The sequence below is a fragment of the Bos mutus genome, chromosome 15 (genome assembly GCF_027580195.1).
Source record: "Bos mutus isolate GX-2022 chromosome 15, NWIPB_WYAK_1.1, whole genome shotgun sequence".
NCBI lineage: Eukaryota > Metazoa > Chordata > Mammalia > Artiodactyla > Bovidae > Bos > Bos mutus.
This window is the reverse complement of record NC_091631.1, coordinates 50732486-50747005: the sequence shown is the minus strand read 5'-3', so window position 1 is coordinate 50747005 and position 14520 is coordinate 50732486. Positions and strand designations below refer to the sequence as shown.

The 14520-nt window shown below is 46.3% G+C and overlaps 1 protein-coding gene across 7 annotated transcripts in view; it reads left to right on the top strand.

Moving 5' to 3' along the window:
- The first annotated feature begins 3631 nt into the window (after positions 1 to 3631).
- KMT2A (lysine methyltransferase 2A) overlaps positions 3632 to 14520 on the top strand; it is a 77933-nt gene continuing 67044 nt past the window's right edge. For 4 of the 7 annotated variants that reach the window (XM_070384134.1, XM_070384135.1, XM_070384139.1 and 1 more), the window contains exons 1-2: positions 3632 to 4085; positions 6181 to 6279. In XM_070384134.1, the coding sequence (XP_070240235.1) occupies positions 3654 to 4085; positions 6181 to 6279 (531 nt within the window). In that variant the 5' untranslated portion in view covers positions 3632 to 3653. The remainder of the gene's footprint in view (positions 4086 to 6180; positions 6280 to 14520) is intronic. The other 3 variants (XM_070384137.1, XM_070384136.1, XM_070384140.1) reach the window with 2 other exon arrangements.

The window sequence follows — 14520 nt, the reverse complement described above, 5'->3', positions numbered from 1 at the left end:
TGTGCTGTCACTTCAGTTGTGTCTGACTCTGTGCAACCCTATGGACTGTAGCCCATCAGACTCCTCTGTCCATGGGATTCTCCAGGCAAGAATACTGGAATGGGTTGCCATGTCCTTTTCCAGGGGATCTTCCTGATCAGGGATCAAACCCATATCTCCTATGTCTCCTACACTGGCAGGCATGTTCTTTACCACTAGTGCCACCTGGGAGTGAAGTGAAAGTTTCTCATTCTTTGTAACCCCATGGACTATACAGTCCATGGAATTCTCCAGGCCAGAATACTGGAGTGGGTAGTCTTTCCCTTCTCCAGGGTATTGAACCCAGGTCTTCCACATTGCAGGCAGATTCTTTACCAGCTGAGTCACCAGGGAAGCTCAAGAATACTGGAGTGGGTAGCCACTCCACCACTCGGTGTACCCGAACCTTCTCTAGTGGATCTTCCCAACCCAGGAATCAAACCCGGGTCTCCTGCATTGCAGGCAGATTCTGTACCAACTGAGCTATCAGGGAAGCCACCTGGGAAGCCCCATATAAATGGAATCACAATATTTATCTTTTTATGATTGATTGATTTTATTTAGCATAATGTCCTCAAGATTCATCCATCTTGTAACATATTTCAGAACTCCCTTTCTTTTTTAAGGCCAAATAATATTCTATTGTATGAGCATACCACATTTTGGTAATCCATTCATTAGTTGATGAATACTGGGTTTGTGTCCATGTTTTGGCTATTGTGAATAATGCTGCCATGAACATGGGTATACAAATACTTCCTCAAGACTGTGGTTTCAAGTTTTAGGGGGGTATATACCCAGAAGTGGAATTGCTGGAGTAATTCTTTTTTTCCAAGGAACCACCATACTGTTTTCCACAATGGTGGCACCATTTTATATTCCTGCTTACAGTGCACAAAGGTTCCAATTTCTCCACATCTTCACCAACATTTGTTTTCCATTTAAAAAATAATAATAGTCATCCTAATGAGTGTGAGGTAGCATAGTATGTCTCTCGGGGAATCAGCAGTATGGTTAGACCCCAGTGAGATTTAGTTTTGCACTTACTTACTAGCCTTGTGATTTTGGACAATACACCAGTTTCCCCATTCATCAAATCAGAATCATCTCGGAGGGTTGGTGAGAACTGAAAGTGCATAAAGTACTCAGGCTCACAGAAAGCACTCGACAGATGTTATTGTTTCTGCCTTAAGAGCTCCAACAACAAACCAAATTCTGACTTGCTCGTGCTCCTTTTGGACTAGTCAGGAGGCAAAGAGACAAATCAGATGATTTTATCAAGTTTTCTACTTGGAGGCTTGAGTCTGAGGACTTAACACAATCTTCAGGGACATTCTTCCTTCCTGCTGTCCCCACTGAACCTGCAGACCTCCCACCTGTGCCCTAAGAAGTATGTTTGAAATGAAGAGGTTACTCAGAACCCAGCAGGTTTATGTATTCTCAGGGGTGGAGGACGGGAAGAAATCCTGTTGACACAGTTTTGTAAAGCCTGTCACTCAGTCCCCTGCCTATTACCTCTATAGACCGTTATGCATATTAAAGAAGGGGGGGCGGCAAATACAAAAGAAAAATAAGCGAGAGAGAGTGAGAGGGGGAACAAATCAGGATGCTTGCGGGAATCCACGTGGTCGCCAATCTGTAACTGATCAGAGCAGCGACACTGAAGCAAAACCCCCAGCGCCTAACGCTAAATATATTGCAATGGAGAAACCGTCCACAATGGGGTGTCTATGTCCTTCGCAGAGTCCTGGGGCTGCCGTTTAAGAGACCCTTCCCCTGCTCCCACCCTTTTTGCACCTAGTAAACCACGCGATGTAACAACGGAATCTGGTTCTGTGTGTGCGCTCTGTGTGTGTGCGCTTTGCAAACCATCTGGGCTCCATCCTGCGCGGTTGGAACCACGATCGATCCGGGACGAGTTGGGGGAGTTGAAGCTTGCCTGTGTCTCCTCCCTTTCTCCGCTCCTCTAGGCCCCCACCCCATCGTTCGCTCAGCACAAACGTTTCGCGGGTGGAGGGACGTACGTTTTCAGCACCAGGAGGCCGTGGACCTTCTCTGGAGGCGTGCAGAGCACCCTCCAGAGGGCCAGAGCTGATTGCAACCTGCTCACCACGACCCTCCCCCTCCTCCCCAAATTCACCGCCCCAGGCTGTTATATTACTGGCCGGGCGCCGTACGGGTGCGGGAGTCCAGGAAGGCTGCGTGACCTTCCAGCGAACTCCACCTCGGCCGGGGGTTTGGGGGGTGGGGATGGAGGCTGCCCCGGGGCCTGCAGGCTGTGTATCGATCCCCCAGCCTCAGCCAACGCAAGTTCTCCCAGTACAAACCCCTCCCTCCCTTCTGTGCTTTCCCATCCTCGCAGGCTTCTAACGCCTAGCTTGAGGCGCCCTCCCTTCTTTCCCGCAATAAAGTAAACGGGGTGGATATGCATCCCCCGCCCTAACCCTCCTCCTTCCCCCTCCCCCCTCTGCCCACTAACCCCGCGCATAGAGCTCGCCGCCGGCGGGCCCCTTTCCACCCAGTGTATCATAATGCCCAACGCTCTTCTCCTCCCCCTCTCTTAATCAGAAACGTGCTCGCGAGCCCCCCTCCCTCCGCGTGCATATATTAGGGTCTGCTTTGCATGCAGCGGCAGGCAGAGAACGGAGGAAGAAGGGGCGGGGGCGCTTTTGCCCGCCTCTTCCCTCCAGGCCCCGTTAGCCACCCAGTTTCAGCTTCGTTGTAACGCCGCCTCGTTAGCGGAGCACGCCGGGGCCCCAGTGCCCGGGCGGGAGAAACAGTCCAACTCTGTGCAGAAGGGCACCCAAACCAGACGTTCCCCATCCCCGAGTGCACAGTAGGAAGAGGAGGTGGCGAGAGCCCGAACCACTCGGTGTACGCATTTTGCAGAGAGCTCCAGCATGAAAATGGGAGGGGCTCTTTTAAAAATTTTTTTATTTTTTAAAGCGCATTCATTGAGGGCCTTCCTATTTTGCATAGAGTAAACTGGGCAACAATTCCGTCTTGCCTGTAGCACAATAAGGGCTCTTTTATTCTAGAAGTGTTAAATCCGGGCTAACCCATCTCGCATCCGTGCCTCGAGGCGGAGAAGGCGCACTCTTCCCCGGCCCGGCAGCCGCGTTAGACTGGAAGCGGCTCTCGCGGGCGGTTCGATTCCCAGCGCATCCCGGGAACGTGTGTAATCGGCCTCTCGGCTCTCGAGGCTGCGGGCAGTGTGGCTCCCTCCGCCTCCATCCACCCCGTAGCCCTCGCCCCTCCCCCTCTCCCCGGAACCCGCGCTCCGCGTCGGGCTCCTGGGCTTCCTTCCCCCCGCCTTCTCCCGAGTCTGCCGCTCCCGGAGGGCGGGGCACGCAGTTATCCAGGTTGCGGGGCGAGAGGGCGGGCGGCAGGCTGCGGCCCGGGCCTCGGGATGGCATAGCGGCGGCCCGGCGTCGGCAGGGCGTGCCTGAGCCCGCTATACAGCTCGCTGGGCCGGCTGGCGCGGCCCGGCGCTCGGCATAGCGGCGGCGGCCTGCTGGCGGCCGGGCGGCGCCGGGCGGCCCAGGCAGGTTCCGGGGCCCGCGGCCCCCCCTCGGCCTCCCCGCCCCCCTGTGTTGTCGCCTCTCCCTCTCGCTGCTTCACTTCACGGGGCGAACATGGCGCACAGCTGTCGGTGGCGCTTCCCCGCCCGACCCGGGACCACCGGGGGTGGCGGCGGCGGGGGGCGCCGGGGCCTAGGGGGCGCCCCGCGGCAACGCGTCCCGGCCCTGCTGCTTCCCCCCGGGCCTCCGGTCGGCGGCGGCGGCCCCGGGGCGCCCCCCTCCCCCCCGGCTGTGGCGGCCGCGGCGGCGGCGGCGGGAAGCGGCGGGGCCGGGGTTCCAGGGGGAGCGGCCGCCGCCTCAGCAGCCTCCTCGTCGTCCGCCTCGTCTTCGTCTTCGTCATCGTCCTCAGCCTCCTCCGGGCCGGCCCTGCTCCGGGTGGGCCCGGGCTTCGACGCGGCGCTGCAGGTCTCGGCCGCCATCGGCACCAACCTGCGCCGGTTCCGGGCCGTGTTTGGGGAGAGCGGCGGGGGAGGCGGCAGCGGAGAGGTAAGGGGGCGAGGAACCCCCCAGGTCCGGGGTCTCGACCCTCTGCGGATCCCCCCTCCCCTCCCCCATCCGGGATTGTGGAGCATCCCAATTCGGGGACCATCCCTGGGTCCCTGACCCGGGGCAGACGGCCCTCCCATCTCGGGTCCCCCATACCGGGGTGCAGACCCCAAGGCTCCCCCACCCCGGGGTTCGGACCCATCTGGCCGAGGGCCTTTGCCCCCGACCCTCCTTGCCCTGACCCTTCCCCAAATCCTTTGGCACAGACCCCCCTCCCGGGTTTCCCATCCCGGGACTGAACCCCTCCTCCCTTTCACAGATTACCTCATCCGAGCAAGATTCCTCCCTCCCTCCCTTCCTAGAGACTTGATCCCGCCACATCCCCGCCTCCCTCTCTGGGCAGATGTTTTACTCCTGGGGCAGTTTTCCTCTCGGGCATCTCTCGGGTGATGGCCTCATCCAAAGCCACGTTCTTCTCCCACCCTTGGGGTTCGGTGTCCCTTCCAGCACCTTGCTTCCGAAGACCTGGTGAACCCTCGCCCGGTCCCCGGGCCAGGTTCCTACACCAGCAGCCACTCCCCCTTCCCTCACCTCCACCCCGCGCCCCCCCCCCCACCCACAGCAGAGAGGTCCTCCCGTCATCCCGCCCCACCCCACCGGGAAAAAGCTACTTTCCTCTCCACCTTTCTCCCTTTGCCTCCTTTCCCTCTGAAGATAACGGTGATCTCTTCGTACAGCAGTCTGTTTCCCCCCATCTTACAGAGCTGCAGTTTCTAGCCTACGGGTAGCAGGGGCTTACACTACCTTCACTCCACCCTTTCCCTCCTTTAGAATGAAGGGTTAGTGGCATCTTTGCGGGGGGAAAATAGTCCACTGTCCCTCAGGCTCAGAGAAGAGCAGCTCTCCACCATTTCCCCTGGAGAGGAGGCAGGCTTTCCCCTCCAGCTCTGGGGAAGGGGGCCCCCGTGAGGGGAGGTGTTTGTGGGGGACTTGGGCAGCATCCTCCCAGGGGAAGCAGCTGCTGCTCTCCTACCCCACCCACTGTGCCTGAGAGCACGCAGTCTCTAGCCCTAGCTCCCTCCCGCCCTTCTTTTCTCCGTCATTTCATTATTGATCCACCTTTTCCTAGGCCAATCCTGGGGCTTGGAAGGGGTGGGGGAAGCAGGGTTGGGGTGAGGAGAGTAGATAAGGGACAGTTTTACTGGTGGCTGCTTCTGGTGGAGAGAAAGAGGGTTATGAAGAGCTTATGAAGCAAAGTTATCCTTGGAAGGAGTTAGGGCTCTCTCTGATTTGTTTTAAGGGGGACCCAGGGAGGATGAAGGGTCTCGAGCTTTGCTCTTTCCACATTAGTATCGGGAGGAGAATGGGGAGGCTTTGGTAGGCATTATTCGGCCCCCTTCAGCCAAAAGGAAAGTTGCCCTGGGAAGGGAAGTTGAGTTCAGGTTCAGCCAGTGGCGTTGCGCATTTGTTTTCCATTGGGTGCAGAAGGGGGAGTTTGAATTGGAGGGAAAGGGGCAGAATGGCATGGAGGGGGGTGCTAGAAGGAGGAAGAGCAGCTGCTTGGGGCTGAAGCTGAGTGGGTAGGGGGTTGCTGCTCTGGAGTGCTCTTGATTGAAACAGAAAGGGAAAGATAACAACGAGCCGTTTCCTGCGTGCTCTGCCGTTGGTGCACACAAAATATCCTGGGCAAACCCCTGGTCCCCTATTGTGCCCTGCACCCCTTTAGATCTACGGAAAGATCCTGGGAGGAAGGGGAGGGAGGAGATCCCAGGGACCCTGGCCCCTCCTTTCAAGGAGCTGGCATTTTTTAGTTGTTAGTCTTCCTGCCTCCTTTTTTAAATCGTTTCTAAGGCAGCATGATGAGGAGACTGACAACAACCCGCCTTCTGACAGAGCAAGGAGGACATGATGGGGGCGTGTTCCTTGCTCTCTAGCTAGCTGCAGCGTCCCTCTTCCCTGCCTCTCTCTGCTCTCTCTCCACCTCCTTTTCCCAGCCTTCAGAAGGCAGCTGCAGTCAGCAGGGTTGTTTGAGACTATTTATTGGTTGCTGTAGATTATTATTTTTTTTTGAAAGGCCAATTCTGTATTTTTTAAGCTAACAACACAGATCCCATGTAGTTGGAGAACCAAAGGCCTCATACATGACAAAAAGACTGAACCGTTCAGGTTACTTGCATGGAGTTGGTGCTTAAATGTGAGTTGATTTTGCTTTTTTAAAAGATACAGCAGCAAAAAAAAAAAAATAGACTTACTGACATTTCATTTACCTTCTTATTTTCAAAACTGAGACTTGCCTGGTTATATGTAGAATTTTAGCCCATGTATACTTGAGTATAATAAGAACGTCTCTATTAGGAGAAGTTAGTCTATTTTTAAGGGGATCCTGAGAAGCATTTTCTTCTTGTTTAGCATGCTTGTATATTTTGTATTGAAGGACCAAGTACTTGTTCACATTCCAAATGTTATCACATATTCAAAAGCAAAGTTTTATGCTGACAGCTTCCAATCATAGCTTTTCAAGAGACTGGTTAGAAAGAGAGCCACCTGGATTCAGGGACCTAATGTCTGGGCACCAGAATATTTTATCTGTTGGTCTTTGACAAGTCACCTTTAAAGTTTTAATCAGGTGCTAACATTTTCTTATCCACTGGCATTATTTTGTTTAGCATTAGTATGTAGTGTAAAGCCTGTCAAAGAGTTGCAGTAATTTCAACTAAGAGCATATTAATTTTTTTTTTCTTTAAGACTTTTGCGTGAACAGTAGTTGCTACTTCAGTATGAGACGAATGGTTGACTCCTTATGTTAAACTTCAGTATTTTTTCTGAATTGGGCTAGAATGAGCTGTTGTTCCATTGGGAAGCCTTTCATGTGGTAGTTTGAGTTACTCTAGGACGGGTTAATGGTGTATATTCATGAGTACTCACTCATGGTATGGTTTAGTACTAAACCATAGTGGTTACAGCCTTGGACCTGGTTGTTTTCAGTGTAGAAACCAAGAGTTTTGTTAGAGAGTCTTAACAAATCAATGATAAAAGTTCCAAAAAGGAGGTTTAGGGTTTCCCTGGGCTAACACGAAGTTCTAAGGGTTGTTTCTCAGAAGTTGCTCACAGATCTGCATCAAGCCCTTTCTGGTTCATGAAGGCATAGATTGTGATCCAGAGTGATTCTGGCCTCTTTATATTCTGGTTCGCTTTAAGTGAATAATGACTATAATTTCTCCATAACAAAAGCGCACTCATTGAACTGCTAAGTTCAAGTGGTTGAAAGATGACAGAACTTCCAGGTCAGTTCCCGCCTGCAGCTCCTGTAGCTGCGGATTTGTCCCTTACTGCCACACGTTCTGAACTTCCCTGGGGACTGAATCTCTCTCTGAGTAATAACTACATGTAAGAGTTTTTCATGACCAAATTCTGTCAGATGGGATTATTTTTTTTAAAAATCTACATAGTGTTGCTGGTCTCCTGTTGGGGCTTTCTTTGTGACAATTGTGAAATAGAATTAATTTGAGTTTTATTTGATTGTGCACTGTAAGAAATCTCAGCGGTCTGCTTTTTTGCTTCCCTCTGCCCTGAATGGTGTCAGGGTCCTACTTTTTGAGGATTGTCTCAGGTGGTGTTTATGTGAGTCTACTTTGCCATCTAAATATACATAGTTCAGCATTCTCTGTTGATTAGAATTGGGACTTTTTAATATGAATCCCTCAATGGTCCACTTATCAGCATGTAGTCTTTATTACCTTCATACTCCAGTTACTGTTCATACCACCTCACAAAAGATTAAAAGCAGTATTTCCATTCTGATTGAACATGGCAGACTTTGATCAGCTATAAATGGAAACTGAATCACAACATTGTTATGTATTTGTCTTTATTCTTGAAATGGCAGTTTAGTTCAGGTAGCCCCAGGTGGGCTCTTGAGTGGGGATTAGAAAAGATGTAGTTGTGGAGTGGGAGAGCATCTGTGATTTTTTTTTTTAATGGTCTCTGGGTATATGTGCCAAGAGTGGAAGTTGCTCTTTCATTGCCCTCACAGCTAATCTTGAGCTGGGCAGAAGGAAAGTGAAGCAGAGAACAGGTGGGCTAGAAGAAACCCCTCCGAGTGGAAGTCAGTAGACATGACATGAGTCCTCGTACTCATCTCTTTCACTCACCAGTCTGGACAATTTCACTTTTAGCCTGAAACTTCCGACCTGTAAAATGAGAAGGTTGGGCCACATGTCAGTTCAGGAATCTTTTCTGCTCCAGTATTCTCATTCCTTTCTGTTATATTAATTATTTGCTCAGGTCAGAACTTATTCTTAATTTTTTTTAAGAGTCAGAGTCAGTGAACCTGTTTGGTAATTTTTAATATCAGAGTGTACATTAGCCCATTTAACTGCCATTTAACTGCCATTATTATTGGGAAGAGAAATTTGAACTCGGTAGGAAAGTTTTCTTTGTATGGACAAGATGTAAGAACTCTATGGGGAAAGTTCTTAGCTGAAGTTGACCAATTTCATTTATGAGAAAAATGAAGATACAATTTTGAGTATAACTCATTTTCTGATATTTAGACGCCCTCTTGTTTGGCTAGATTTGTTTCTATGTTTTCAATATTGTTGATTCTTGACTGTCCGAAAAGAAGTTATTTTCAGTCTAGGTTGTATATTCTTTTAGGTGTATGAGCTTTTAAATGGAAAAAAGAAATTCAAGACACTAATGTATTTATAAGTCCAAAGTGATGGTGCCCACATTGCAGGGAGTAGTTGTTAATAGGCTCAGAAACATACTCTGGTTTTTACTGAGCATCCCAAATGCAACCTTTAGAACTTTTCTTCACCTCTCACTGAAAGGCATATCACTTGTCTCCACCTTTGCTTTCCATCTAATTATCTTAAGGCACTTGCTCTTGTAGGAAATTGTTGGGTCACAAAACAGTGATTGATCTTGACTGGAAGTTGAGAAAACACTCATCTTGACTCCCCTCCCATGTCTGCTCACCTGGTATCCGGCCTTCCACAGAGCCTTCCACAGAGCAGCCGGACAGACTTACTACCTACTGCCTTCCTTGCCCTGTGGCTAAAGGGGGTGGGTAGCCCTGCTATGCTTGCTCTGAGGCAAAACAGACTGCACTGCCTCTCTCTCCTTTGGAGACTCACTGTTTTAATTGTAGGTCTCCTAATTAAGATCTCTTTGTGCCTGCCCACATTCCACTAGTGTTGGCACAGAACTTCAGCTTCCTTCTAGCACTTAACTGAAGGCCTTCAGTCAGGCCTTTTGTGAACATCTTGTCTCTTTCCATTCTTCTTCTGCCAAGGTGGAGAGCCCAGCGGCGGAGACCTATGAGACTGGGGGAAGCTTTGTGACTGTCACTACTTTGGGAGGAATTTATTCTTGGATTGCTGGGATGGGACCTACTTTTGTTTGCATATGTTATTTTCAGGAATTAAGAAAGGTTAAATTACTAATGAGTCTGACATGCGATACCTACATTTAAGTCAGATTCTTAACCCTGTAGGCACTAGTGGGAAGGAGGAAGCTAAAGAGTTTACTATTAAAAGTATTTGTTTGGGTCTTATCTACACTGGTTTAAAGCTTGGTGAACAAAATCTTATGGAGTAAATCACGGACTTGGGCTTTCTGTGGTTTCGAAGATGATCAATCAAATGAAATGATTAAATTGTATCAGATTTTTAAAAAAATACTTATTTTTATTTATTTATTTGGCTGGTCCAGGGCTTAGTTGCAGCACATAGGATTTTTAGTTGCTGTGTGTGGGATCTAGTTCCCTGACCAGGGATTGAAACCAGACCCCCTGGATTGGGAGCTCCGAGTCTTAACCACTAGACTACCAGGGAAGCCCACTGTATCAGATTTTAAAACATGGAGTTAACTTTGATATTTGAATTAACTTTTTTGATTAGAAAAGATTTCCGGAGGGTCTCGAAATTGTTGAGTTAATTAAGAATACTCTTGTGAGTCTCCAGTATCTCTTGAGAAGATCGGGAATTGGCTAGGCTTCTAGAGTAGTTTCAGAATAAGGGAAAGTAATTTTTCTGGAAAATGTAGTTTTACTCTAGTTCCTACTGTGTAAGTGCTCACAATACAGTCCTTTATGTGTGGCATGTTAGAGGAACTGCAGTCTTTATTAAGAAAAAGGAATCTTGACTCCTTCACCTGGATCCAGATGGTTTCATTGATCACATCGGTATAAGATGGACAAAGGGCTACTTTTTTGTTGTTATTGTCATTTCCTTGGTTGTGAAGAAGGCCTGAAAGAAGGAAGTTCGGGATCTTTATGGCATGCATGAAATAAAGCTGGAGGCCTGTGCTCTTACACCTGAGTGGGTGGTTTTATGGCCTAATGCTCTAATTGCTGGCATTTATGACAGTGTGGATGCAACTGGCCCTGTGGCTGAGGTGGATTATGTTGGGAATAGGGAGAGAAAAGGGGTCCTTTTGTTAGCCTTTTCATTTTCGCCCTCAATAAGTTCTCTGAGAAAGCCCTGAGGAAATACAGAGACACTTGGACTGAGGGAATGACATCCCATAAAATGGTTCTTTACGTTTTTAAAATAGATGAGCTGCTTTTCTTGACCTATCCAAAGAAATCCATACCACCACTGTTAAATATTTCAATGAGCTTTGTACCTTGTCAGGTTACACTCCAGGGGAAGCCAACCAGGAGAAGGTTGGAGGCACTGCCAGGCATTTGCTTCTAAAAAGCAAGATATTTGAAAGAAGAATTCTGTTGTGTGAATTTTATTGTAGTTGTTTTGGATGATGTAAATCCTCTTGTAAGCTGAGTCTGAAACTTCTTAGAGGCCAAACTTGCTTTAACTTTTTAGATGTTGAATATAACTATTCTGATGTGTTTTAGTTTTAAGGAAACAGTTAAAGATATAAATGTAAGAGTTAGTTGGCAGTTTTCTGTGCTGTGTATGAAAATTCCCCTTTTCTTTGAAATGAGTAGTTGTTTTTCTATTTGACAAATAGACTGAAGGGATTTCCCCAGCTCTTTTACCTTTAATTATCACTACAGGAGTGCCTTGTGTGGCACCAGTGGGTAGGATCTATTCAACTGGCATTTATTTCTGGAGTTGGAGTTTTTTCCCCATATATTTTATCTGTTTTCTTGCATTTCTTTTTTTGTGTTTGGTTGGAATATTTGAGTGTAGACGTTTTGATGCCTTTCATCAGTAAGAGCTATGAACCTTTCTAACATTTGGACTGTTTCAGAGAGATCCAACCCTTACAATCCACACTTTGCTGAAGCATCATTGTTTCATTCTCATTTTACAGCATCAAAGTAATTGTGGCTTTCTGTCTTGAATTAGGGGAATAATATTACTTGTAAGGAGTGTTTTAGACAACCTTTTTAAAATGAAGCTCTTCTTTGTACTCTCTCAGTTCTAAAAACTGGGGAGTAGTTAATCACACATATCTGTAATAAGTATCTACACCTCGAGGAATAAATATTTACACATGCTTGTATTCAACCTCTGTCCATCCATGATTATTGACTGATTTTTTAGATCAAACATAAACATACAACATTGTCCCTAGATTATTGCCTTTAATTATAAGCAGTAAAACCATGTGGATAGCATCTCTTTAAGCTTAGTTAATGAGGAAATCCTTTTGTAATCTCTCCAGCAAGGATTTTTTATTCATGCATGTATAAATACCTTTACAAAGGAAAGGTAGAATCTTATTATCTAATCTGTAATTGTGTGAGATAGTATAGCACAGTAATTAGGAGCTATTAAGACCATGAGCTCTGGATTTAGACTGGCTGGGTTCAAATCTTGGCTCAGCCATTTAGTAGCTAAATGACTTTGGAAAACTTTCTTAACCTCTCCATGCTTCAGTTTTTTCATTTGTAAATTAGTGGTAATTGTGCTTCATAAGATTACTGTGAGGCTTAATTGAAATTATTATGCATGCAAAGTATTTAGCACTTTGCCTGGTACATAGCAATCTTTCATTATTATTAGGACTCAGATTTAAAGGACAGGAGTGCTTCTTTTCCCACCAAGATAACAGGTTCTTATTACTTTGAGGTATACATATATATGTGTGTACATATATATCTATTCGAGTGCTATAATCTTGATTTAAGAATGTTCTTGCTTTTGATATAGGTGTCAAGTTCATCACTAAGCTAGGTGGAACCAAACTGAAGCCAGCCACACATCTTGCTAACAGTGGGTACCATTGGTATCTAACTAGAATATAATTAGAGATAAGGCAAAAAGCGAGAAAAAAAACAAGACAGTAAATAGGCAGGTAGGTAACCAAGGAAGGCATTGCCTTCATGAGTTGCATAATTATCAGGCCAAGGCAGCTGTATTGGGGTTGCTACTCTTGGTCTGTATAACTGGTGTTGCTTATCTTTTCGAGTGTGAGTACATGGTGATTTCCTGAAACAACTCTGAGGCTCTTCAGGGTGCTTGGCCCCCAGGTTCAGATTCATTAGTCTGTACTTGGTAACTGTTTGACATTTGTTCTCAAGTTTCAGCTTAAGGAGAGTAAGTTTAGGCCTATGGAGATCAATGCAACTACAGTTTATTTACAGAAAAAATGCTAAATTATAGGCTGGAACTTAAACTTGAGACATAAAAATAACCACAAGTAGAATAGTCAAAAAATAAATTAAGCTTTAAGAGTCGTTCATAGAGGATAGTATGCTTAAGGAGGAAAAATATAGTTTTATCTCACTTAAAAAATAGGTTTGCTAAAATACCTGATATACTATTTTTTTTTTTTACAGATGAAAAAAACCAAGGTACAGACATGTTAAATAGATTTCCTTAAGTTTTGCGGCTAGTAAGTGACAGATAGTGAAAATCGTTCAGTTATGTCTGACTCTTTGCGACCCCATGGACTATAGAGTCCATGGAATTCTCCAGGCCAGAATACTGGAGTGGGTAGTCTTTCCCTTCTCCAGGGGATCTTCCCAACCCAGGGATTGAACGCAGGTCTCCCACATTGCAGGTGGATTCTTTACCAGCCGAGCCACCAGGGAAGCCCGTAAGTGATGGAGCTAGAATTCAAATCCAGACCTGTAATTATTTGAAGGCTCATTCATGCTCTTTGCGCTGTGCTACCTTCTGTCCCTTTCTCTTCCCACCCCATCCAGTCACTTTCTGGGGCTTGTCTGTGATACTGTTATAGTGTTTCTTTAATCTGTCACTGTTTTTCTGTTTTTATCATCCTACTTTAAATTTCCATTACCTTGGCATGGATTATAATCGTAATCTCCTAACTGGTCTCTCTGCTTTCCTTTTCACTGTATATACAGTGTTGCCAGTGGTTTTCTTAAATATAGATCTGATTCTGTCACTTTATTCCTAAAACTCTTTGACTTCTCACTGAATGTAAAATAAGATTTAAAATTCCCAGCCCTTCATAATCTAGCTGGCCTACATTCCTACATTTTGAACATTATCTCCTGAACACACATTTTCACTTAATGTGCTTCAGCCACATTGAGCTACCAGTCTGTTAGGTGTTCTCCGCAGTGTTTGTGCCTGCCTTTATACATCTGCTAATGCCTCTCCTTTGCCTTACAGCATTTTCCCATCTTGACCTGCCTCTGACTTATTCATCTCTCATGGCTCAGTTCAGATCCCACTCTTCGTGAAGCTTTCAAGATACCACTACTATCTGAAATTCAGCTTTTCCTTTTCTGTTTTCTTAGTGTTCTTTATCCTCCCCTTAAAGAATTCACTCCAGGATACTTTCTGTTGTACATACTTTTGATTGTGTCTGTCTTTCCCCCATTAGATTATGATTTCCTTAAGACATGGACCATTTCTAGTCATCATTTGTGTTTTATGTTGTTTACAATGGTGACTTTTCATTTAGAAGGTGACCAGTGAATGTTGAATTGAAAATTTGTTATACATACAACTTCTAGAAATACTTTGTAAGGATATATTGCCTAAGGTATTATGTTGTTCAAGACTATTAGGATAGTTCTGAATCTAACTTAAGTACAGCAAAAGAAAGTCCAAGAGCCATCAGAGGACACGTTTGTAAAAGTAGTGGTCGGGGCTTTAGAAGTGATGTCGAGGAATCTGGATGGGGTGGTATCATCTTTAAATAGATAATGCTGGCACTGGTCACCCCCTTACTGGAGTGTTGTTTCCATTTCTAGGTTCCTCAACTTAAAGGGATGAGGAGACCTTGGAGACCGTTCCGAGGAGACTCAAAAGATGATTATATGATTGGAAGTCAGTCCTGTGAGGAAAGGTTGAGAGAATGAAAGGTTAAGAGGCAACTTAATAACTCTTCAAAAAACATGAATGGATCCATTATTAGGAATGGTAACCAGCTGTTTTCCAGCTCCACTGATGCTCAAATAAGAGTAAAATAGGTTTAAATTGAAGCAAAGGATAGTTGTTTAAAGATCTTGATGCTAATGATAATTTTCATGATAATGATGGTGAAA